Source organism: Coturnix japonica, chromosome 1, assembly GCF_001577835.2.
Source record: "Coturnix japonica isolate 7356 chromosome 1, Coturnix japonica 2.1, whole genome shotgun sequence".
Taxonomy (NCBI): Eukaryota; Metazoa; Chordata; class Aves; order Galliformes; family Phasianidae; genus Coturnix; species Coturnix japonica.
The window spans coordinates 49,651,681-49,677,786 of record NC_029516.1 but is presented as its reverse complement, the minus strand read 5'-3'; the positions used below and the strand labels follow the sequence as shown (position 1 = coordinate 49,677,786).

Genomic DNA, 26,106 nt, shown 5'->3' with positions numbered 1-26,106 from the left:
CAGGAATGAGAACAGGGTAAAACATTCATCTGTATGGAGATTAACACACTAGCTGAAGTGGAATTAGGTTATTTTTAATGAACAACTTAACTGAAATGCAAAAAATGTAGAACATATAAATTGAGAACCAAATTTAAATTTAAAATTATTTAGAGAGGTTGCTTAATGTATGGTTTTGAACATGGTGACATTTGGTGCTTTAGATTTTTTTTGTAGGTAAAGTAATTGAGATACACTGAAATTGAGAATAGATGATCTCCAGAGGTCCCTTCCAGCCTCTGCAATTCTGTCACTCTGTGATTGTATTTAAAAATTACTTACTGATTCATCTGTTGGATTTATGGTATCGTATGTTTTTCCATCATCAGCATCAACAAACTGACCATTAATAAAACACTGGTACGGCATATTCACAGTCATGTTGTTCACATTTTTTGAAACCTAAGAGCAAAATAAATAAGAACTTAATTTACCTTTTTAACAATTAAGGTTTTAATGTAGCTTATCAGGGTTTTGATATGTATACATATGCATATGTTTATAGGCAACACTGAGCCAAATTTTAGGATGTATATATGACTGTTAGGAACGACCAGAAAGGCAAAATTAAATGGAAGTAACATTCTCCATCAACACCACTGCCCACACTCCGAGACAGTTAAGCTGATTTCTGTATTTTTTATTGTTGGATCTCTATGGTCAAACAAATACTAAACCCTGGTTAAGGCCAGTCCCAGTGGAACTGAAACAGATGTGTAACTTTTAAATTCAAGAAATTCTCACTTGCTTAATGACTTCACAAAACACACGATCTTCCCTTTCCTTAGGAGTGAATGGGGCACATTTTGCCTCAGGACAGAAGGCTTGGAATTACTCTGATTGAGAAATTCTGGTAGGATAGTGAAGGACCAGTAGGAATATCCGTTCATGTGCAAGCTACTCTATACTTGATCTCGCAGTTTCTAGAACACTAGAACACTGTAAATGACATTACATATGTACTTCCAATCCAAAATGTCAATATAAAACTTATATAAAACACATATATAAAACTTCACAAATAGAAGTTACAGAGGAGAGTTTGCATGACCAAACATTTGCTTTTCCCATTGCATCAAGCAATCCAGTGTCTATTTCCACCCCTTCTCCCCTCAAAAAAAACAACAACAAGAAAAAAAAAAAAAAACGACAAAAATAGAATAACCAAAGAAGGGAAAATGAAAGGTCTTACATAATCGACAACCAACTCTTCTTCTCCATCCTCTCCTCTGAGTTTTCTGACAGCCATTTGAATAAAGTCTGCAAATTTAGTGGCCATATACACATCTTCATTCTGAAGCTGAAGCCCACTGTATTTCTGTTTGATCTCTTCTAGCATTCTGAGGATTTTAAGGAAAGAGCAAGTTAAATTACAAATGGAAGAATTATTTGGATAAACAAACCATTAGAAGGTGGAAAGAGGTCAAAACTGGGCACCAGTTTGTATGCATTCGAATATACGTGTATCTGTTTCTCTGAGAATACTTTCTGATAAACATTTGTAAATAAATGATAGGTAGCATATATTGATTGACAAAACTGCATATAAGATGACCCTCACCCATACACAAAGGCAGTTTAGAGCTCTATGGGACTGGTATTTAAGAAGGACAATAATACATTAATTAAAGAAACAAACAAAAAAATGATATGCTAATTTTATATTATGGCCTACGATATCTGACTTGCAAAAAGAAGTAAACTGAGGTGACCCATTAAACTCTGTGCAGTTATATGCACAGGTTGAACTACTCCTGTGAATGGCTCCTCCCTCCCTCTGGGGAGTCCTTTGCTCAGCTTCTGAATCAGCCCCCTTGAGATACCTGTCACTGCATGCAGACAGGTACAGGCACCAATATGCTTCCCTGTGAGGCTGCTGTTCCTGATGTTAAGGGGAACTTCACTTGAATAGAAAGATCAGTAACTTCCAGTTTTGGGAACAGAACCCCTACTATCTACCCTGACTTAAAAGCACTGTGACAACACTGTTTCCATTAACTTTTGTATCATTATTTCCTTCTTTTGAATAGTTTTTACCTGACAACATGCATAGAGGATGCTCCAGATTTGAAGAAGTCTGTAGAATCTTCTATTACAGGAACATTGCTCAAAATTCCTTTCCAGATAGCCTAATAATATATAAAAATTGTGGAAGCAATAATGAACTATCCTCTAATTGAAAGAAGTATTTATCAAACAATATTTTCTAAGATATCCATGACTATAAATGCATTATTTCAGATGATCCTAAAACAGAAAACTATCTTAAGAGGATCTGGAAATGCAGGCCTCAAGTTACCCAATAAAATCTCCAGCATAACTATACTAAAAAAGATTATTTCATCCACGATAATTTCACCTCATCAGGCAAGGAACCTAAATGGCACAATGCTAAAAATGTACAGGCCCATTTTTAAGGTCTTTACAAACAATATTAACAATATTAACAATAACTTCTCACTGCATTATGGAATATGCTGTCAGCAGAGGTGGGAGCAGCCTGGAGAACGTTGGGACAGGATGGATGGAATTTCTGGCACCTGGGCAAAGTTGAGATGTAGTTTAACCTACATGCATTCAATGGACATCTCTGCTAGCATGCAAGCTGAAATAACTGGCAGAGTGATATATTTATTAAGTATAATTAGGTTCCAGAGTTAGCAGTTCATGTCTTGAACTAAAGAGTTTATATTTCTTTTAGCTATTGTCTCAGTCAGTCAATAGCTCCAGGCAGTACTTCAGTTGCTGGCAAGCAAGTTCAAGGTAATCTTGGAGCAGCAGCTTAAAACATGAGCACATCAAGCCTCCCGGCTTGTGCCAAAAGTTACTGACTATAGCAGAGTTAGCAGAAGGGAAGACACCTATGACTGGGTTGCTCTGGCACAAAGCCTAAATTATGACCAATATGGCTTTCAGTTAAGCAAATGACACACATTACAGAGGGGCAGATTATAGAAGAGAGCAGCAAGGCGCCTCTCTCACCTTGGCAATCTTTTGCTCCAGCTGCCCTATTGCTGCGTCCCTCTACCACCTAGCTCCCCGTGCCCTTTCTGGGTTCTCAAATTAGCACTGGTCCCTGGACATAAGGGCAGAACAAAACTATTGAAACAACCTGCCAGCAGCTTACTAATCACTAAGGCAACAAAGGCTTAGGGAGAAAATCACTGCTTTTCTCCTTCAGACTGCTGTTTAAAGAATCCCTGGATCTTGTCCACAATAACCACTCTGACAGCATCCAAGTGAATGACACCACAGTTCAAGGCTGTTTTCAGCTGACTCGCTAGTGTGAGATAACCTCATTGTTGTGAGATAAAGACCTTTTAGTTTCTCCTCACTGTAGCCTCGCTCCCATCTTCATCATTCATATACATTACCATAACTGACTTTGTGATCATTGTTTTTGTATCACATGCATATGAAATAAAATTTGATAGGGATATGTGTAATCTTTAGCATACTCTAGTAAATTCTTAAATCCATTCAAATTCATTTTACTAACAAAAGATTCATAAAATATTTCTTCAAAGACAATCTGCATGGTTAAATAAAAGATATGCCTATAGTGAGAATGAAGTAATGTTTTAATCTGTACTAATATCCAGCTAAAGCAGTTTATGGAGTTACCTTAATATCTTCTGCCATCTTTTTCTCCTCTTCTGTAAGTTCCAGGGTAGTTGTTTCATCAGCAGAGAAGTATTTAGAAGCAGGGATCATTTTTCCATCCTGAAACTGCAGATTTCTCACTAGTACCTGAAAATAGAGGGGATATGAGCTTTTATGCATCAGTATAAATTGCAGGAAAGCTGATATGATATATATTATATAAAACAGGGCATTCCTACTCATCTTTCAGATTACCCTCTATACTAACACATTTTAATCACTACTGAAAATAAATATGTATTGAGCATGAAGCAAAACATGAATATCTTCCCTACAGGGTGGCAGTGAACCAGTAAATATCAAACAAACCAGCTACCATTTGCAGCATACAATTCCACACTACCTGCACTTCTTGCTGATCTATTCCATCCATACTCATGTTTTTCAGATGGAGCACTTACCATCTTCCCATCATTACCAAAAATGACTAGACCATTCTTGGTTACAAGTCCAGGTCTTGAAGCACCTCTTATTGCCAGCTCTTGTCCGGCAGGCACTGAAGCATCAAGTAACGATGAGCCATAAAAAGTAACCACCTAAAAATAAATGGAATCAAAAGTACATAGATTCTAGTCATGCTTTAAAAACCTAATAATTGAAATTGTTTGGAAACATTAATACAATACAAAGTAATAAAATATAAGTAACTGCACATGCAAACCATGTTACAATATCATATCTGTATCTTTATAACCCAGGACACCTAAAACTTTGCAAGCTGCCTAAACCTGCAAAGCTGCGTAGCTTTAACATTGTGCATGACTAGACCAGTGCAAAAAAGGAAGCAAAGTTCGATGGTACATGTACAAAATGAGAGACCAGCAGAAGCCTGACTGTAAGTGGTGGAGTCCTGATCTGCCTCCAGGCTGGCACTGCTGAACATTGCCTCTCACTTGGGCTCTTCAGCTCTTTCAAGGCTCTCAAAGCATCACCAGTCCCTGCACATCAGCACAGAACCAGGCTTTTGGAGCAACCTACCCACAGCTGGCTAATTTTTAAGTAAAAAAAATTAGGATGTCAGAGGCAGGAAATGTGATTTTTTAAATATTTTATGCAAGTAAAATGTGGATCAAATGTGTAATGGTCTTAAAACATCAAAAGGAAACAGCTGTTCAGGGAAAAAATTAGACGTATTTATTTCTGAAAGTGATTTTTGTACTCCCAGACCCAAATTTCTTTTAAAAATCTCTCCCTTTGCTATTTTTGTTACTCACAGTGTTTCATTTTGCTGTTACATGGTGATGGTGCCCTTTCAATATGGGCTTCATTACACTGTAACGTATATCTGCTTCCCAAAGTGACTGTGGTTCTACCCATGTTATTTACTGCTTCATATCATGGTTTTTTTAGATATTGTTCTTGTCTTTTAATTAAACTACAATTTTGAAAAAGTATCTTTATACAGCCACCAAATGAGAGCTCCTCCAGTGTAATTGCAGTAATGCAGAGACTTTCAGCTTTCATAAGAGAAAACAGTCAGAAATGGGAATTTACAGAGCATACCTGGTCATCTATTTTTGCCCATGCTCCAGGTACTTTATCATGCCCTCGGATCCAGTTGTGCAAAGCTGCTGCAGGTTGATCCCAGGAGATCTAGGAAATCAAGACATATCAGCTAATTCTTCTCTCTTTAGTTACAAATCAAGTTATTAATGCTTACCAGTTTACAAATTTTTCCCTCGCTTTCTTTCAGCTGTTAAGAACACAGAAATGGTCTGATGTAATATAGGAAGATCAGTGATCCCTACATGGCTAAATATCAAATACCTATCAAATGGGATGCACCTCCTATCATACGGGATGATCTTAACACTTCTGTGTTCTGTGCGGTCTTTATCTGTCCACAGATTATCCTTCTCATACTAATATACTGATAACATAACTCTCACTACCAGGTATTCATTCATAAATAATATTATGATTAACAAATCTAATAAGCACAGTATAAATGTAAATAGTGTATGTTTCCATTTCCTAACATCCAACCTAGTTCTGGTAAAGAAAACAGCACAGACTCTTGGTAAACAAGCCAGGACAGTTATCTCCATTCAGTGTTGTATTTCAAAGTATGGTAACCTAAGTACCCACAGAAGGCACAACTGCCATCTAGCTATGTGCAGATGATCCCAAGTAGATCATCAAGTTTCTAAATATATGTAACTGCTGGCTGGCAATCTAAACTTAACCTGAGTCTTCATGGATTTGTCACAGAAATATGAGGAAACAACTGAGTTAAAACCCACATTCATTTTAAGTCACTGCTATTGCAATCTGAATTAGAACAGCTTTTTCTAGTGACTGGCACGTATCACAGTGTTATTTAACACTACCTCTGCATTTTCCTTTTTCTGGATCCCTTCGTATGTTGCCCCTTCTTTCGGCTGAGGTATACGAGGCGCCTTACCATCAGCAATTAGATGTACAGCTTCCACCTAAGTAAAAAGCAACAGATTTAACATTAGCTTGGCTCTCCTTCTGTCTTCAGTCATGTTTGTGGCTGACAGAAGACTTTCTTCCACAAGAGGAAATGGCTTATTTTCAAAACCCAGGTTTTCCAAAATCTAGGAGACCAATGTGGCACTGGTTAACGTGCATATATTCTTGAGAAACTCCTTTGACAAAAGAAATAGCCTCAGAATATGATGGGAGTACCCAGTCACCATGCATACAGCAGCTGCCTGAATTAAGCAGGACCAGTGTTTAGAACATGGTTCTGTATGTTTGCATTCAACTCTTTCCCTTTTCTTTCTGCAAATATATATGTATTTATATTTCTCTCTTTCTCTCTTGAGAACACTCAAGACAAACCTGACCTCTTGCCTTCTGCAGAAACAGGATATGCTCTGCCCACTGTCAGCAACCTGTCAGCCACCTTCTCAGCTGTTGTAAAGCAACAGAGTTCATCTGAAGTTTAAAATTCATCTGAACACCACAACCTCTCTTCCCAAATGCATGCATCTTGCCAGTACTGCCTTTTTCTTTTTTTTTTTTTTCTTTTCAAACTCCAGCAGATGTTATTCTTTTCTTATAAAATGTTGCTATTTAGTACAGGCAAACATACCATAGCCTTTACTCCTTCCGGGAAGAGAAACCGGTTATACAGATCATCCACAGTATCATTTTGGCCAACATCGCATTCTCGCTGAAGAAGTATCGGTCCAGTGTCCAAACCATCATCAGCCCAAAAAATTGTAAATCCTGCTTTCTTATCTCCTTGAATTAAAGTCCTGGAGGTAAAAGAAGCCTTACAGTAAATAGAGAAAACGTGAAAGCAGCCAGGGATATCCATCCATGTGTTACACGTTCATTTACTTCATGCAGATAGAAGATCCTAACTGTCTTTATCACCAGTTTCATTGCTTATTTCATAGTCAAGCACCCAGAACTTTGATACTACGTGTACTTTCACAGAGAGACATAAGAAAGACTTCAGTGCTCATCACAGTCATTGTGCTATTTAAAATGTATCATCTGTGGCTTAAACATATAGAGCAGAAAGTGTGCAGTAGCTGTGTGTGTTTGAAAGATGAAACCATGTGAATAGTCTAAATAATTCCGAATTGTTTATTGTAATTAGCTAAGCTTCACAGCTTATCTGTAGGTCAGCAAGGGAAGCACAGTTGTCCCACAGGTGAAAGCGCCAAACTGACAGTGGAAAATGATGGACATTTAGCAAAGTACTAATACACAACTGCTTAAGGAAAAGACACTGGGGGAATTTATGTCCAGTCAGATTCTCAGCAGGTCTGCATGAACATGCACATACTAGTTATACAGCAGACCTATACTGATTTACATCAGCTCAAGATCTGTTCCTGAGTGTGAAGGGAACTCCAGCCACACAGATTTTCCACTTCTTCCTTGGAGATGCAGGTGCCTCAGAATGATGGAAAATCAAATACAAGTGCTTAAGGGAGCAGCCAGAAGTGTCAGTGTGCAAACATCAATACCATTTTTGTAAAACATACGGCATACATAATTATTCCTTTGGCAGTCCATGCTGTGAGAAGATCATCTGAAATCTGGTTTATATATTTGAAAACTCACTATATGAACACTGAAAACTACATTATTAAAAGCATGCATTTCTGCAGAAAGAGGGGCAAACTCTGAAGACAGCTGGGGGAGTCAGCAGTTCAAATAAAAGCGAAAGCTTGCAGATAACAGATCCTCCAGAAACTGAAACAGCATCTCATCTGTTTTACATTAGCTGTAAATACAGAACTATCACCCTAATGCAGCATGTCCTTGGTATTGCTCCGGCAGAGAAGAAAGTACTGTGGAAAAACATCTCTGATGCTGAGTAGACAACAGGATGAGAACTCCTGAGAACTCTTTCCTCTGCGCACCACCTCAAAGCTCCCTTTGCAGATGGCTGCTGGTAACAGAGTAGCAGTAGGTGAAAGAGGTTGTGAAGGAAGGAGTGAAAGAACCCTCAGAGGTTCAGGATCTTTGCCTGTAACAAATGCCTCTTAGACATGCATCATCCCACTGGTTTTCTCAGTCGTGGTGTTTGTGTGGGAGAAGGGTCTACTACAGCTCAAGGGCTACGGCCACAACAGATGGAAGAAACCTTAATGACAGCAAGGGACTCAAGGCTGAAACACATGAGCCATCAGTAAAGGTGAAATGCATAGTTTAAAACTCTTGGGACAACAGCCTTTATCTGAAAAGGGCAGATGCTTACAGAATGAATATACAAAACAGGGCTATCTGATCTCTTTGTCGGCTGCCTCCTCACTTCAATTAAGAAAGAACAAGCAATCACTCCTTATTCACCTCCCCATGTCTTTCATGGCTTTTTACACAACTGGTGTATTTCCTTCCCAGTGATCTGTTTTCCACTCTGAAGACTCCTAGACTTCTGCACCATCATGTGGAAGTTGGTCTATACCAAGATTTTTCTGAGGCATTTCTACTTCTTTCATGCTCCAAGATCCTTCCCGTGGTCTCTTTTCCGAACAACAACTTAGATTTTACTGCTTACATACAGTCAGCTTTTTCCCCCTTACATATCATTACCTTATGTTTTTCTAACTCCAAATTTTACCTCATGTTTTCTGATTCTTAATTTATTCACTTATGTATTGAAGTAACACCTTAAGCTCCTTCACCTGGAATACCAATATAAGCCTCCTGCTTTGCCATTCTTTTTGCTTAGCACCTTTTTATATCAAAAACCTATATCACGCTACATACCTCCCACCTTTAACACACTCAAGAAAATGGTTGTTATTTAATTTTGTGCCTTAAAAGTTGGCCCTTTATATCTTTTACATCTATTTTGCCAAAATTTGTGCTCTTCCTGATTTTACTTATTTGGACAGAAATGCCACTTTCTGAAGGTTTTCCTGGCATCTCTAGTGGTCTCCTTTACACTCTCTTCAAGTATTCTTTTCAAGTACTTCAGCTTATCTTTTTTCTCACTGTGGGTTGTTATTCAAAGAACAAAATATGCTTTTGCTTTGACTTTACAGCATTACATTTTTAGGTAATCATCATAATGCCTGCAAGATTCTTTTTAATTTTTTAAAATATATTTAGACAATTTCTCTTTGAATTTAAACTTAATGATAAAGACATGTCTTTTGACATAGGAATGCTACATCAGAGTCCACTGTGGTCGTTACTGCAGTTAAGCTCTTTCATGGTAACATTCTGAATCTAGTCTCGTGCATTGCACTGGATGATAGAAGTTCTTCTTCTTATGGATTCTTTCATGTCTTTCTTTCCCTTCTGTGAAATCTTAGACTCTGCATGAAGCCCTGTTGTTACACTTACCTATTGTTTGAGGGGGGATAGCTGCAAGAGTACCATCCTGCCTATGGAGACTACATACTGCTAATTTACCTATGTGAGTACTACACAAATGCACAGACCACATCACTGGTCTTCCACAAATAACAGCTGCACTCATGATGGAAATAACGTGGAGTCTCTGGTATGAAGAGCAGTTCATGATCCAAATATTCAGCTGCTTCAGAGAAATTGTTTCAGAGCAGTTGCAAGGCAACAGAACTGTGTCAGTGTTTACATAAATAATGAATCTGGCCCAATGTCCTAGCAGGATGAATCTGTAGTTTTGTTGAACAACAGGCAAAAGCTTACCAGTTGATTGCAGAAGCTCCTCGGTGGCGTGGTAGGATGGATGGATGGTAAATAATTGAGCCATGTTTTGGGCAGTCAATGACATCCATTGGGATGAACTGTGTACAGAACGGAAGGACATTTAACTCTGCTCCAACTGACTTGTAGGCTGCAATTACTTCCTGGATTGGCTTGCCTTTAGCTCTCCATCTGGGAAATTTAAAAACAGGAGTGCCGTCCTTCTCTGCTGCCAGTGCTGAGGAACAAAAATATACTTTTCTTTAATTCACATTCTGTGTTAAAAATTCAAACTAAAAGAAGTTTTGTACAACAGCCCAGATCACTAAACGTATTACAGATAGCCTTTTGTACTGTTCTGTATGCTGTTTAAATAAAACTTTATACTTGGATAAATGTGATTAATTATGTCATGGATTCTCATTCCTATAGTTTGGGTCATTCTCAACTTTAATTTCACTCTCGTGGCTTGGGTAGTAAGAATGAAGAATGCCACTGAATATTAAATAATAGCACTTAATTTCTTGTCTGGACATTACATTTGCTTGCAACTGGTTTAGCAGAGCTTAGTTTTACCTCTCACATTTGTATGAGATTACAATTATGCACTCATGTCAGCAGCAATTTAACATGTGACTCAAATAATTACAAATGCTAGCAGCCTTCAGTCATTTCTTCAATATTCTGTTTACTGATGCTTTCTGGATATGCTCCCATTTATTTGTGAGACACACAGCTACACCAAGAATTTGGCTCAAGGGTGAGAAAAAGCAGCTGCATTATTGCAGACATAATCTTCAGATGTTTGATAAATTCCACTGTACATCTGCTTAACAACCCATCACAGAAAAGATGGTAGAGTCAAACTCTATAGCTGTTGAGCTGGATCTGTAATAGGAAGAAAAGGGAATACAGAAAATTTACTTAATTTAACTCCTATTTCTAAACACTTTTTGGATTTCCGTCCTCTTTTTCATTTCTGAAATTGGATTTTGAGTTTAACCTGAAACATCATTAGCCTATTAACATAGGTCTTAAGTAAATACTTAATGAAGTATCATTCCATCCAGTGCACTGGAAGCTAGCATGTACTGGAATTGCTTTCAGAAATAAAAAGCATAGCTGACTGAAGATATACAGAAACATTAGAAATTTTCCCTTGTGACTGAAGTTGTTTAGATCATCAGAAAGCAAAAAAACAATGAAGTCTTAGGAAAACAACAAACATTCTACAGCTCAATTAAAATGGTCATGATGGAAATCAGACAAAGATTTGTTGAGTTACATCTGCTAGTATAAAAACTGTATAATAACAGTTTGTATAATGCAACCAATGTATAATGCAACCATTATGGTATGCTTCCAGAGCTGGACAGACACATTGTCTTTTTCTAAACTAATAGACATCTCCTATAATTCTTCCAGTGTATGATTAATTCTTTCAGTGAGGTTACAGAATGCAACCAACTTGAGAGCCATTGGGAGTGCCACAGGCAACGTAAGAAAAATCTACCTTTGATTTTTCCCTCATTCTATAAAAAACATGTCAGGACTCGAACACAAAAGAGGACACATTCAAGGCAGCTCATGGAACGTAGTTTTAATTTCTGTTAATCCATAAAGGCAAGTTCTTTTTTGGCACTTGTTAATCCTATTAACTCACCATTGCTGTGGCACTGAAAAGAGAAAGTTATACTTCAGGTAATGACTTCAAAGTAGCTTCTGCACCATGCTGTTTTCCTCTGTATGAGTTCAATTCTGAATACCTCTAAAGCAACTGCTTAGAAAGTTTGCAAAATCTTGGCAATGCAAAAAGGAAGAGCAAAGCCTCTTCTACCCTTTCCAGTGAGTTTTCCTTAGTCCAACTGGAAGAGAAATAGGCTCTGCAGGCATACTGCTGCATATGAGCTTGCCAGAAAGGGCGTAAGTCCAAGAATAAATAGTCTTGGCTCCAAGCCTTGAGTGTCCCAGACAGCACCATGGAACATGAGACAGATATTTGCGTTTGAGTGCAGGCTCAACAGCTATTTGCTAACACATCTTGTTAAGTCAGGACCAAGACTATCGGACTGTTCCTCAAACCTGCTTTACATATTTTGATTATTGTTAAGATACAGATCTAGTTCAGATTGGAACCTCTAGGTAGACATTCAAATAAGGTACTCAGTTTAGTTTATATGAAAAGAAAATATCATAGCACATGGCCCTGCATAGCTAGAGACAATTTTTAAATACTCACTAATTAACAAGGTTAAACCAGCTCTGGGACTTGTGTTTTCATTTAAGCGTAGTTCTTGTGCTGAACCCAGTGTATCAAAGGCAATATAGGCAAGTCACTCCCATACAGACATCTCACAGCAAGGCAAGTTTGTTATGTATGCTTGTAATGTCAGCATCTAGATTAAGTTCACTTACCCAAAGGATCAGCTTGTCCATTCTTGTCAGGCACTGTGAAAACTCCCACAACTTTATGGCCCTCTTTCCTCAGCTTGTTATAAACCTCTTGTCCAAAAATGCTTTGACCTATAAGGGCTAGCTTTAGCTTATGCTGGTAAGCCTGAACAAAAGAATTAAAACAAACCATGTTATAGGATATAAAGTATTTATGTTGTTGCTTACGTTTCTTTTTTGCTCTTTCAGCATTATTTTTGATTCAAAGTGGAATAATCTTTCTTCGTTTGAAGGAAAAGCAATCAGTTTTTTAGGTAAGCGATAGGCAATGTGTAGTTCCGTGAGACCACACTGAGCAAAAAGTATCATCAGATACTGCATTTATGTATATTGGTTTCCCATAATTTTCATTAGACAGACTCACTGATTGCTACAATTTATCATTATCTTACTCCATAAGGTATGATACAAAATGAAACAATATTTTTGAAATGAGTACATAAAACATTTTCTCTTGGCATAATGTTGGTGCCTGGAGCATGCCCTCTAAACCCCTATAATTAAATGGTGGCATATAATTTGTGGTTAGCACAGATACACAAGGAAGACAAGCTCACATTATTCCTACCAAGTTAAAGGTAGTGATCATTCATTAGATCCTCCTACAAGGGAACATTTCTAAATACGCAGTGCCCTCGCTGGACTTTCCCAGCCTTCTGTATTTGTTTCTAAATTCAGTGGATAAAAGCTTTTAAGCTTCTTCTGACTGAGCAGATGCCAACAGCTGCCCCAACTTTTGATTTTTAGGTGAGTGAGAATAACAACACTACTATGATATTATAAAATCACCTACTGCTGCTCTATTTAAGCTCTCAGACCCTGAGAAATGTACTAACTCCTTTAGACTCCTCAAAATCTAAAGAGCAGTCTTCTGCAGAATATCAGCCTTGAGGACACTCTAATTTCCCCTTGTTCCCTTACAGGAATACATGCCAGCTGGAGCACAGCATATGTTTTCTGGGCAGGATGTAGTATTTGTGTGAACAGAAAAGACAGAGAGAAGTGGCCCAGATTCAGTGAATCTACTTCAACTTTGAAACTGTTCCAAAGCTAATTGAATTTTACTGTGAACATTACATGTACACTGTGATGCTCTTTGACATAACCCAACATCTCGTAGATCCACAGAATCATCTGGGATGGAAAACACCTTCCAGATCCAACATCAACCTGAGTCGTATCACTAAGCTTTGTCCCTCAGTGCCACATCCACAATCCCACAATCCTCCTCACATGTTCCTCCTTGCTTTCTTCCTGCACAGGTGTTCCTGAGGGTACTGAGATAGGTGGACACTGACCTGACAAAACACAGCTAATTCTTAACTAGATCTACTCAAAGATCTAGTTCATTGCACCACCATGAGCCCCAGTGCAGGTCCAGCAAGGTGCGAGAATGAGTAGAGGATGGGACTGCCCCTGCAAGCACTTCCTTTGTATTTTTCAACCTTTAAAAGACAAAAAGACATGGCTAGGAAGGAAAGGTTCACATAGAATAAATAAAGAAGTTTGCTTTCCCCAAAGCTGAACTGGACAGAAACTGCTCCTAGACTCAGACCACTAAAGACTCAGACCATTAAAGACTCGGACTCCTCAGGATGCCTGACTGAAAGGTGGAATATAAATCCAATCCTCACCTTCACCCTAACTTTCATCTTTCCCAAATGGACTTTGACTGACATTTTTTTTTCTGAATGACTCATTTGATGCCTCAAGCTCAGAAGGACAGATAGGAATCAATGCACTGTCTGAATATTTCAACCACTGGTCATTGTGCTGTTCGTTGACACTTACATGCTTTTCTTCTCCTTCCTCTCATCCCTTTCTTATGGAGGCTGGGACATGAGGATACCTTGACAAAGTGTGTTATTGACTGGATACTAAATGGTTTGGACTGTCCATATGATCCATCAGATCATATGACAAATGTCCTGAGAAACACATTACTCAAAACCACAGTCCATTTCATCACAACTCATTTCACATTTGAAATACTATGGATGAATCTTGCTGTTTTCAAGCTGTTTTAGTTCTGCAGATGGCCTCAGAGAAAGGGCACTACAAAATAGAAGGTTCCACTGCAGGAACATTGAAGCAAACTTGTTATTTTATGCATACCATTTTTAAATGAAGCAGTAGGCAATAACTATTTGTCCAAAGGCAATTTTTTCCATCAGAACAAAGCTGCATGGCCAAACTTAGAAACATACTAGTGTTTCTAACCAGTGCTGCCTGCTGCTAGTAATGCCTCAAATACATCCATTATCTCAGTGACATTAGTAAAGACAAGTCCCTGTTCGAATTACAAAGAGGACAAGCTAACCTTGCAGTCTTTATCTAGCAAGGCCCAGTGGATGAAAGTGGATTGTATAACCAATGTTTTATGACCAACATTTTTACTTTTACAGCAGAAACACTGCTGCCTTATCAAAATCAGTCATCAGATTTTCCTAATTGTTTAATTATTTTAAGTATACCAGGGGAAATATATGGGGAAAGATAAATGTGCTGGCTCACTCAATGTTGGGCATGGTAGGAAATTCTCTGATCTCCATACAGAGCCAATTAACAGCAGGAACCCAACCAGTACAATGAAGAAATATCAAAGATAGTCCAGATATGAGTTACTTCTACTCTTGTTGTCTGTTAACACCTCTCAGTAAGAACACAAGACTGGAAGTGCTCTGCTTAGTTAAAATCTAGTCCTTTGCCATCACAAATGATCATGTAATGCAATTGCTTTTACAGATTTATCCAACCTCCGTTCTAAAATATTTTTAAAGTACTCTGTGCTGTACTGTATTACTTTTTTGATACTTGGCAATCTTCTTGAAATTTACAGTCCAAATTTACCATCACTTTAAGAGTTACTTTCTCTCCATGTATGCACGAAATGTTACATATAGTATATTCCTTAAATTAGTTCATGTTTCCCTGTGAAGAAATCTGAATATCGTATTACATGGAATTGTGTACCAGTTCCAGTTCCAAATCACGAGTTGCTGTAAATCAACATCTTTTCCCTATGTTAAGTTATACTTGCTTAATTCACAAGTCAACAAATGATGATAAAGAGAGGACTATGTTCTATGAAGGACTGAGGAGCTAAGATTGTAGATGGGCTCAGAAAGTTCCATTTATTAATGGCACTGCGTAAAAAGATCAGCCTGGCAAGAAATCAACTCTGCTGTCCCATGTGCATTCAGAGTTACTCAGCTGGAGACTGGATTCAATTGCAGGATGGGTTTTGCAATTGGTGATTCTTCAGTTAATTCTCCAACAAATGGTACGTGTGCATTGTGTGACTGTTATTAGCATCTGTCTTAGACGTGGCAGTTGGCTTGTCTCAACTTAACACGTGCTCTGTCATCAGCAGAAGGCAGGACCCAAACTCACAAGTCTGTTGGGTTGGGTGGAAAAAATCCCATACGTAGAAGGCCTCGCAAGTTCAGACCACAAATTCAGTCCTTTGTTTTTCATCTTATTTGAAAAATGACAATTGATTCACTGCAGAAAATCTAACGACCAGCTCCTATCTTAATTTGGAAGCTCTCCTCAAGCATTTTTACCTGAGTTCGTGAAATCCTTTTCAAAGAATTTAGTATGAACGAAACACCCAATCAAAATGGAAAGTTACACAAAATTACACAGAAATAAAAAGGTTTGGTGTTTTCTTTCTTATGGAAATGGCATCTTTGGGGCATGATACCATCAGTACCATTCACCATAAAGCTGTAGAAAGGAGGTCTTTAAAGAACACCAAAACGATGTGATTGAATAGTGATGGATGGGTACAGGAGCACACCCAAAGTACAAACTTTTATTACTGTTTCTGTCAGGAATGTTAGGAGTTACATTGCATTTTGTTTGCCTGGCTCACTGTGGGTACATGATATTCATGAACAGACACTTTTCTCATCATGGGAAAATTAATGGTCATGTATATCATGTATAACCACAGTGCATTTCTTGCTTTATTTCTGCAAGGATGCCCAATTCTTACTTCTGGGAAACAATGGAGCACAGGCAGTTTGGAGAGGTCTGGTCTTTCTCTTGTTAGTTCAGTAATCACAGGATAATGAGGTTAATATGACAGTGTTCCCAAAAGATAAGCTGCTGCTCATTCTACTATAATTATGTTGTTTTTGAGTTCAACACTGCAGAGAGAAGCAGACAAACAAACACTAGTGACTACTCAGTCAAACTGTTCTTCTTAGAAAGGGAGTCAAGCCCAAGAGTTACACATTCTACTTTACTTTCTAATGCTACAAAACTTTTGCTGAGAAGAATATTTATTTCATAGTTCAAAGTCATTCTCTGTTGCTGCCTCTCATACGTGGGCATATACACAGATCTTACATGTAGTGAGTTATCAATTTCTAATCAAATCTATTGAAGGTGAATGTTTAATAACTGCTTCTCTGACAGTAAAGCTACCAAAAACACTGCAATACTTTATTTTTTTTCTCTACAAGAATGTAGTAAAGCTGGTAAATATTTCAATATGCTGCATCTATTCATAGATAAATTTCAAACTGCGCCTCCTTTGAAAAGCAGTGCTGCATCAGATTTCTGCTGAGGATCTACATGTGCTGAATTCCAGTGCCTCCGAATAGAACCAGTGTGTAGGGCCTCCCTCCCTCCCTCCCATTACACATCTGGGGGCTCACAGGCAGTTATTAATTCCTATCTGTTGGCCCCGCAGACTGCATTTTGTGTTCAATCCCTATATTCTGATCTTCCCACACACAGCCCTTAGGATGACTTCCTTGTACTAAACTGTGCAAGCACAAAACACACAGCGCTCTTCGGGAACGCAGAAGCCCTCTCCAAGCCTCGGCTTGCCAGACACAAGCATCTGGACAACGTGGACCGGGCAGAGCACTTCAGGGCACTTGTACGGTCTATATTTGGGTGAGGAAAAAGAGAACAGCTCGGAACAAGCGCTCGGAACTGTAAAAACCTGAGGCAGGGGCCGCGGAGGCGCTTAGGCCGTGAGGTAGAGCCACACGGGCTCGGGGGCAGCTCCACACCCGGGGGGAGGCGGCATCCACAGGCCCCCTTCAGGCCGGGCCCGGGTCCAACCGGCTCCTTCCAGCCGCATCCCTGCGGCGCCCATTTGATGGCTGCGAGCCGGGCAGGATGCTGCTCCGGTGCCTCCTGAAACCTCTCGCCCTCCCAGCGCCCGCACGCGCCTTACAATCCCACCCAGCAGTGAGGACGCGCATCAACCCCGACCCCCGCCCGCCCGCCCGCCTCGGCTCGGCTCGGCCCGGCGCAGCGCCCCGCTCACCGCGGAGCTCGTGCAGAAGGTCCGCAACAGGCGCGGGGCTGCCCGCAACATCTTGCGGACCGCGGTCGGGCGAGCGGCGCACCGACCCGGCGGATCGCCTCGTCTGACGCAACCCGCGCCGATGGCGCCCGGCCAGATCCTGCGGCCCCGCCGCGGCGGCGCGGCCCCGCCCGGGGTGCGGCATGGCGGCAGAGGGACAGACCCGCACCTGCCGCCTCTGACCGGGAAGCAGTGGGAAGCAGCCGGGGGCAGCGCCGTGACGAGGCCTGCGGGGCGGGAAGGGGTCCGTATCGTTCTCAAGCAGTAACAACTTCTTGTTACAGGTACAATCTTAGAATCATTAAGGCTGGAAGACACATTAAGATCATCTTGTCCTACCATCAGCCCACCCCCACCGTGCCCACTAACCACATCCACACAGTTCTTGAACACCACCAGAGACGGTGACTCCACCACCTCCCAAGTGCAGTGTGGGCCACTGCAGCACCACTCTTTCAGAGAAGAAATGATACCTAATATCCAACCTGATCCTCTCCTGGTGAAGCTTGAAGCCATTACCTCTTGTCCTAATACTGTGGCCTGGGCTGACCCCTACCTCACCACAATCTCCTTTCAAGTTTTTTTAGAGAGAGATAAGGTCTCCCCTGATCTTCTCTTCTCCAGACTGAACAACCCCAGTTCCCTCAGCCGCTCCCCATCACACTTGTGCTCCAGACCCCTCACAGCTCTGCTGCCCTTCTCTGGACATGCCTCAGGGCCTCACCGTCTGTCTTGTAGTGAGGGGCCCAAAACTGAACTCAGCCCTCGAAGTGCAGCCTCACCGGTACTGAGTACATGGGAATGATCACTTCCCTGCTCCTGCTTCATGGAACAATCCAGGATGCCATTGGCCAGCTTGGCCACCTATGCACACTGCTGGCTCACATCCACTAACACCCTCAGATCTGACTTTCATGAAGATAATGAAAATAAATAATTCCGAGTGCCAAAAAATATCCCAAGGAAAATGAAACTGCCCCCAGAATGGCTATGAACAGCAAACCAAAAGCAGATACCATGGCAGAAGTATGAGCACAACTGCTATTCAGGTCAGACTTAAACCTCAGCAATATTTAACATTAAAGAGTGGAGGTGGATAAAAGACTGAAATATATTCTGCTCTTCTCAAGAAAACAAAGAAGAAAAAATGAAGTTGGTCATCATATGGGTAGCTTATGAACCACAGTGGAGAAGTCAAAAGCAACTCTTCCATTGAATTTATAATCTGCACAGATCTTGTTGCAGTAGAATGTACAGTTGAAAAAGTCTTGCCTAGTACTTATGAGTATCCATTCCTCACTGCTGCTTTTATCCTTTTCTGCAAAAGAAGTGTGATAGCAATGCCTGGAGTTCCATTACAAGGCCCCATACTCTTCTTAGGGTACACCCACTGCAGAGTGTAGAGAACTTCTACTGTAAACACTGGCATGAAAAACACTCCCATACTGCAGAGTTTAGAACTGGATTCAAGCACTGCCAAAGTTCAAGAGATTCCAGATCTTGGATTGTGATCCAAAATCCTCTCCAACTACAATACTGTACACCTGGCATTTAGCAGCTGACATGCAGCCTCATGGCAAAATACCTTGTATTCCAAGATAAGCAATTTGTAATGACTTACGGCTCTACTCCTTACACCCCCACAGCATAGACAACACAACAATTAATGCAGAATACACTAGGACCTTAATTAGTTGGCACACCTTGGTCTCCAAAACACAATGCCAAAACAACTGAGCCTATATCTCCATTTACCATGGCTTTACTCCACGAACTATTAAAATGTGGAGTGACAAAAAGGAAAAATCACTGGAGAAGGTGTCTATTGACAGTAGAATCACAGTACAAAGAATAGCAGGGTGGTAGGGTTCAAGACCTACTTTAGATTTTGTAGTGATGAAGAGAGGGAAGGGAAAAGACAGGGAGAAGGACATGTAAAATCACATGCAGGGATGGTATCTGCAAACCATCTGCTTCTTTCCTGTGATCACAGTTGATTAACTCAAACACCAGGGCTTTTAGAACTGGCTTAGTAAATTGACAATGTGGAATTTCAGGGATCAGAATAAACAGACATAGCTAATTCGCAAGGACTTCTTTTCTCACCTGGAAAATGACTACATTGTCCTGTCTCAGAATGAGCAATAGTAGCTTGCAAATTATCAACATTTCTTGTTAATCCAGGGAAGAATCCTAGCTCTGATGATATCAGTGTTGATTTTTTTGAAGTGGATTTGGTGCACATTTTAGACATTGGGTTTTCTTCTCTTGATTTCTTCTAGTTCTGCTTCCTGGTTCTTAAAGCCAAAATTTAACTTTGAAAAAAAATAAAAATGCTACTATCCATAGAAAGATTTTCAGCATGGTCTTCCCCCCAACCCAATTGATTTCCATTCCTTCCTTTTCTTGTGAAATATGTCAGCAAGGGGCACAAAAAGGAGCGGTGTGTATCATAATGTGATATACAAATATTATTCCTAAGTCAAACTTGTTTGTTCAGCAGCACACTTACAAAGCAAAATGTGTTTGTATGTACAGAGCAGCTGATAAACTGAATCCAGATGAACATGATTTCTGTAAAGCAGAAGTTACTCTGTTTTTAGAGTGTCTTTAAAGTCATAATGAAGAATTGGCAAGACCACTGTGGAAGGCTGTGTTCCACAGTACACTGAGTACACACACGTACTGAGCTGCTTGGGAAGCTGCTCAATCTTCCAGAATTTATTTTCTTTAGAAAATCATACCCTGGGGTTCGGTAATTGGCTAAACTAGCTCTGAACAGGCTTTCTGTAGTTGAAAATCAGACTTGATGGGGCTTTTCATAATGAAGAAACATTTGGTCATAGTTCAGACTCACATTCCTCAGGAGTACTTTACAGTTCATCCAGTTTGAAACACTAAAAGTGATTAAAAAAATAAATTGAGGCTTTGTACTTGTTATTCCTTAACTATGTTAATTGCACAACAAGTTTCAACTCAAATTTTGTACAGCAGCAACTTTTCTTGTTTTGCCACTCACCAGCACAGGAAGCTCCTATTTCTTTTCTCTCTGCAACATTTATACACAAAACTTGAATTAATTTTTCTTTTATTTATTTTTAACCCCCATTTCAGCCTTAAATTAATCTCAGGCTAGAAACTCATGTGGTTTCTAGTGAGGCTTTCACAGTCTACTGATACAGATTTCCTGTCATCTAGACAACCCCTTAAAACCATGTTTAACATTTAGTGTATCCAGAGTAACAGAACAGAGCATATATTTGGTGCAAAAACGGAATTATTTGACTGTTTTAAGCAGTAGAAAGAATTGTCATGTTCAGCTGCCTTACTCGTACATATAATCAGAATTCTCTCAAATTCCATACAATAAGCTAGAAACTACTTTTGAGAAAGTTGGCATTATCTTTGTGGATCACAGTTGTGAAGAGTGAGTCTCAGATAATAAATATTTTTTTTTTCTGGGAATCCTGCCATAAAAACTGAGCAAGAACTTTATTTTATTTTAAATATTCATAGAATTGAGCATTAAATGTTCCACAGACAAGGAATGCATAGCATAGCTGGATTCCTGCAGATCCAGCAAGTCTTCCTTGTCCTGTAAGTAACTACAATTCTACTACTCTTGCTGAAGCTGTGCCTGCATATGATAGAAGCAATGTTTTCTCTGGATGCATTTCACTGTTTTAAAAAATAAAATGGTTCCTACTTGCACTGTTAAGGTTTCTACTAAGCTGCCAAACAGCATGAAAATGCTGTGAAAAATGCCACGTAACTGTATTGGTGGAGCCAGGAGTTGGACTTGATCCTTATAGGTCCCTTCCAACTTGGATGACTTTATGACACTGTGTTTCAAAGGAAAGGAAAGTTCAATAGCCCACACAGTCAAGCCTGTGTTGTTTGACCAATTTATAGACAACTAGCCACTGCGTGAATAAAACAGTAATAGTATGAAGTTAATTTTCCTGTATTTTGGTCTTTAATCACTCTCCAACCCTTTACAGTGCTCAGGTATAATGAGTGATTTCAGCTAGTACAGATTTACATTAGACCTGATGTATAGGAAAGTCCAATAAGAATTTTTACTTTCCTGACCATTTTGCTTTGTTCAAAAGAAATGAATCCTTTCTCAACTGTACAACTATTGAAATAATATTTGGATTTCCATGATATCTTATCTAAACAAAGTCTAAAGATTAAGAAGGCTGGGGTCCTCATTGCCTTCTTTACATCTGCCTTTAATAAGCAGATCAGTTATCCTCAGGGTACTTTACACCCTGATGTGTGAAGTCTGTGATGTGAAGTCTGGAATGCTACACAGAATACACCCCCAGTGATCCAGGTGGAGACAGTTAAAGAGCTCCTCCTCCATCTGGACTGTCACAAGTCCATGGAACCAGACAGGCTCCATCCTAAGGTGCTGAGGGAGCTGGCAGGGGTGATTGCCGAGCTGCTCTCAGCCATCTACCAGCGCTCCTGGTTATCTGGAGAGGTCCCAGAGGACTGGAGGCTTGTTGACGTGACTCCCATCTACAAGAAGGTCCGTAAGGTTCATCCAAGGAACTACAGGCCTGTTAGCCTGACCTTGGTACCAGGGAAAGTTATGGAACAAGTCATCTTGGGTGAGATCACATGGCATGTGTGTGACTTCCAGGGGATGAGGCCCAGCCAGCATGGGTTCATGAAGGGCAGGTCGTGCTTGACCAACCTCATCTCCTTCTACAACTGGGTGACCAGACTGATAGACAAGAGAAAGGCAGTTGATTTAGTCTACCTAGACTTCAGCAAAGCCTTTGACACAGTCTCTCTCATAGTATCCTCCTGGGGAAACTGGCTGCCTGTGGTCTGGACAGGTATACCCTCCTTTGGGTAAAGAACTGGCTAGAGGGCTGTGCCCAGTGGGTAGTTGTCAATGGAGTTAAGTCTGGCTGGCAACCTGGCTGGGTTGTCAATGGAGTTAAGTCTGGCTGGGCACGGGGGCCCATCTTGTTTAATATCTTTCTTGATGACCTAGATGAGGGGATTGAGTGAACCCTCAGTGTCACGGTTTGAACTAAAAATCCACCTGCGTCCGTGACAGGGGGCCGTGGGCCCTGGAGGGGCCCTGGGCCGAAAGGAAAAAGTTAATTAGGAAAAGAAAACAGCGGCAACGATCTAAGGAGGCACACTTATTTACTAAATACTATATCGAAATACAGGATAATAAAATATAATATAATATAATTGAAAATTGAGCTAACGAATCAGACAAAATAAGAGAGAGAATGAGTCCCGTAACGAGAGGCCTTCTGTGAAATTTAGGCGAGACGGTGGAAGGCTCCCACACACTCCCCTGAACCCAGAACTCGAAAGACATCAGTCTGTTTCTGCGACAGAGTTAATATAGATTCAGGTCCATGACCCATCGTGTTGTTCCCTGGGAGATGCAGTCTTCTTCTGTAAGTTGCAGATTCAGTAAATTATTCATGCTTTAAATGATGTTTGATGTGAATACTGATAGCAAAATTACAAAATTATTAAACCATGACATTCCACCTTATTCTACATCATTAATTATGTTTATACAATACATACACACTCATAATGTATAATTGTGAATAATCAGCAACCTTATTTCCTCAACAATTTATATTTATTCCATACAAATCCCTAAGTGAGAACAAAACTCTATAACCTAACCTACTATTTATTAATTTTGGAGAAATGGAAAACTGCCAGAAAAGGAAAACACGTCAGCGGTAGAGGGGAAAGGCAGTGCTAGTAGGGCGTCCCCACATCAAGTGCACTCATCCTTCCAGCCACCACAGCAGATTTCCCTTTGACTTATACTTCTTTCCATGTGCTGCTCTACCACTGCATGGCAGTGCAGGATATAGAGTCCAGATGGAAACTTGCTTACAGAATGCCTAATTAAGGTATATAGAAGAAAAGTGTTTCATACATTAATCCACTCTATCTTAAGTCCTATACCTAATTGAACTATTCTGTACCTACTAATTGAAATATTTTCTGAGACTCTACCTATATATCTACAGGAAAACTATTGGCGCACTCTCCCCACATCAAATTCCCTGTGGTACACATTGGACATTCCCATTTTTGTCCATCACCCACACGTGCACCCGGTCCCTGGGCAAAGACAGTACCCCGGAGAGGTTGCCCTTCCAGACGCTGGAAGGACCCAAACTGTTTTTCCCAACACACTTTTTATGTGTACTACAGAACCTTATCTCCCTCCACGGTAACGTAGGGAGCTGGATTGGTTAGGACCATTACGATTTACTAGATCCTCGAGTGTTGACCAACCAGGTGGCTTCTGCAAATGTTCTCCCAGTTTTTGTTACGTTCCACCACCATTGCTTCAACATAGTTTCAACAACCATTGAATCGTTCAATCTTACCAGAAGCTGGTGGCATGATAGGGAATATGGTAAATCCACTCAATGCCATGATTTTTGGCCCAAGTGGTTACAAGAGAATTTTTGAATGAGTCCCATTATCTGATTCAATTCTTTCTGGAGTGCCATGCCGCCACAGGATTTTGCTTTTCCAACCCTAATCATGGTGCTTCGGGCGGTAGCATGGTATCTGCGTATGTTCAAGCCACCCAGTGGTTGCTTCCACATGGTGAGTACAATAACGCTTACCATTGCGAGATCGTGGCAAGGTGATATAATCAACCTGCCATGCCTCTCCTATTTATACTTTTGCCATCGCCCTTCCCCAAAAGGTTTCATCCTCTTGTTGTTTAATTATGGCGCATGTTTCACCGTCATGAATAACTTGAGCAATAGCGTCCATAGTTAGTCACCCCTCGGTCTTGGCCCACTTGTATGTCGCATCCCTTCCTTGATGACCTGAAGTCTCGTGGGCCCACCGAGCTAGGAATAATTCACCCTTGTTCTGCCAATCCAAGTCTATTTGAGCCACCTCAATTTTGGCAGCTCGATCAACCTGATGGTTATTTTATGTTCTTCAGTAGCCTTACTTTTAGGCACATGAGCATCTACATGGCGCACTTTACAAAATGTTCTTATCAGGAGCAATGGTCTTTCCACAGTTCAGCAGCCCAAACAGGTTTGCCCTTTGTTGCCAATTATCATCTTCCACTGTTGCAGCCACCCCCATAAGCAATTTGCCACCATCCATGAATCAGTATAAAGATGAAGCATTGGCACCTCTCCCGTTCAGCTACATCTAAAGCCAGCTGAACAGCCTTTACCTCTGCGAATTGACTTGATTCTCCTTTACCTTCAGTGGCCTCTGCAACTTGTCGTGTGGGCTCCATACAGCAGCTTTCCATCTGCGATGCTTTCCCTACAATACGACATGATCCATCTGTGATAGGGCAAATTTCTTTTCGTTTTCTGGTAGCTCATTGTATGGTTGGTGCCTCTTTAGCACGTGATACTCTTCTGTAGGTGGTGTTTCATTTTTTTACTCTCAGGCCAGTCCATGATCACTTCTAGAATTCCAGGACGGCTGAGTTTTCCCATTCGAGCTCGTTGAGTAATATATGAAATCCATTACTCAAGTGAGCAGTAGCATGATGGGTGGAGGGAACCTGTCCTTTAACATCCAGTTATTACTGGCAAGCGAGGTGCTAGAAGAAGCTGAACCTCTGTCCCAACTACTTCAGAAGCAGCCCGAACCCTCATACACGGCTGATCTCCTTCTCAGTCGGAGTGTAGCGCTCCTAGACCTTTATATGCTCGACTCCAGAATCCAGGGTGCGGCCTCGGGTCTCTCCTGAGGCCTTTGCACAAACTCCATGTGGGACTTTCTCTCGCCGCAGCAGTGTAGAGGATGTTCTTCACATCCTGTCCCGTCCGTACTGGCCCCAAGGCCACGGCACGGGCTATCTCTTGTTTTACCTGCTCAAAAGCCTGCTGCTGCTCAGGGACCCATGAGAAATTATTCTTCTCCGTGTTACCTGATAGAGGGGGCTCACTATGTGGTGTAGTTTGGGACATGCATTCTCCAAAAGCCCACTACTCCCAGAAAAGATTGGGTCTCTGTCTTGTTGGTGGGCGGAGACATAGCAGTGATTTTTTCAACACATCTGCTGGGATGTGACGATGCCCATCTTGCCTTTATACCTAAGAACTGAATTTCTGGCAGGCCCCTTCACCTTGCTGCTCTTAATGGCAAAACCAGCTTGCAAAAGAATTTGGATTATCTGTTTTCCTTTCTGGAAAACCTCTGCTGCTGTATGGCCCCACACTACAATATCATCAATATACTGCAAGTGCTCAGGAGCATTACCCTGTTCCAAAACAGCTTGATCAATCCATGGCAAGATTGTTGGGCTGTGCTTCCACCCTTGAGGTAAACGGTTCCAGGTGTACTGAATACCTCTCCAGGTAAAAGCAAACTGTGGCCTACATTTTGCAGCCAATGGGATGGAAAAGAAGCATTAGCAATGTCAATGTGGCATACCACCTAGTTCTTTTTGACTCCAGTTCATACTGGAGTTCTAGCATGTTCTGGTAGCAGCAGCACTTAATGGAGATGTGAGCTTC

General features: G+C 40.6%; 1 protein-coding gene across 2 annotated transcripts in view; it reads right to left on the bottom strand.

Moving 5' to 3' along the window:
- ALDH1L2 (aldehyde dehydrogenase 1 family member L2) overlaps positions 1-17,792 on the bottom strand; it is a 29,866-nt gene extending 12,074 nt beyond the window's left edge. Inside the window, exons 1-11 of one of the 2 annotated variants that reach the window (XM_015864554.2) lie at positions 17,549-17,792; positions 12,223-12,364; positions 9,811-10,045; positions 6,764-6,929; positions 6,033-6,134; positions 5,206-5,295; positions 4,104-4,238; positions 3,664-3,789; positions 2,077-2,168; positions 1,232-1,379; positions 322-441 (exon numbers count right to left, since the gene is read on the bottom strand). In XM_015864554.2, coding sequence (XP_015720040.2) covers positions 322-441; positions 1,232-1,379; positions 2,077-2,168; positions 3,664-3,789; positions 4,104-4,238; positions 5,206-5,295; positions 6,033-6,134; positions 6,764-6,929; positions 9,811-10,045; positions 12,223-12,364; positions 17,549-17,599 — 1,407 coding nt within the window. In that variant the 5' untranslated portion in view covers positions 17,600-17,792. The remainder of the gene's footprint in view (positions 1-321; positions 442-1,231; positions 1,380-2,076; positions 2,169-3,663; positions 3,790-4,103; positions 4,239-5,205; positions 5,296-6,032; positions 6,135-6,763; positions 6,930-9,810; positions 10,046-12,222; positions 12,365-17,548) is intronic. The other variant, XM_015864546.2, reaches the window with a different exon arrangement.
- Positions 17,793-26,106: the final 8,314 nt, after the last annotated feature.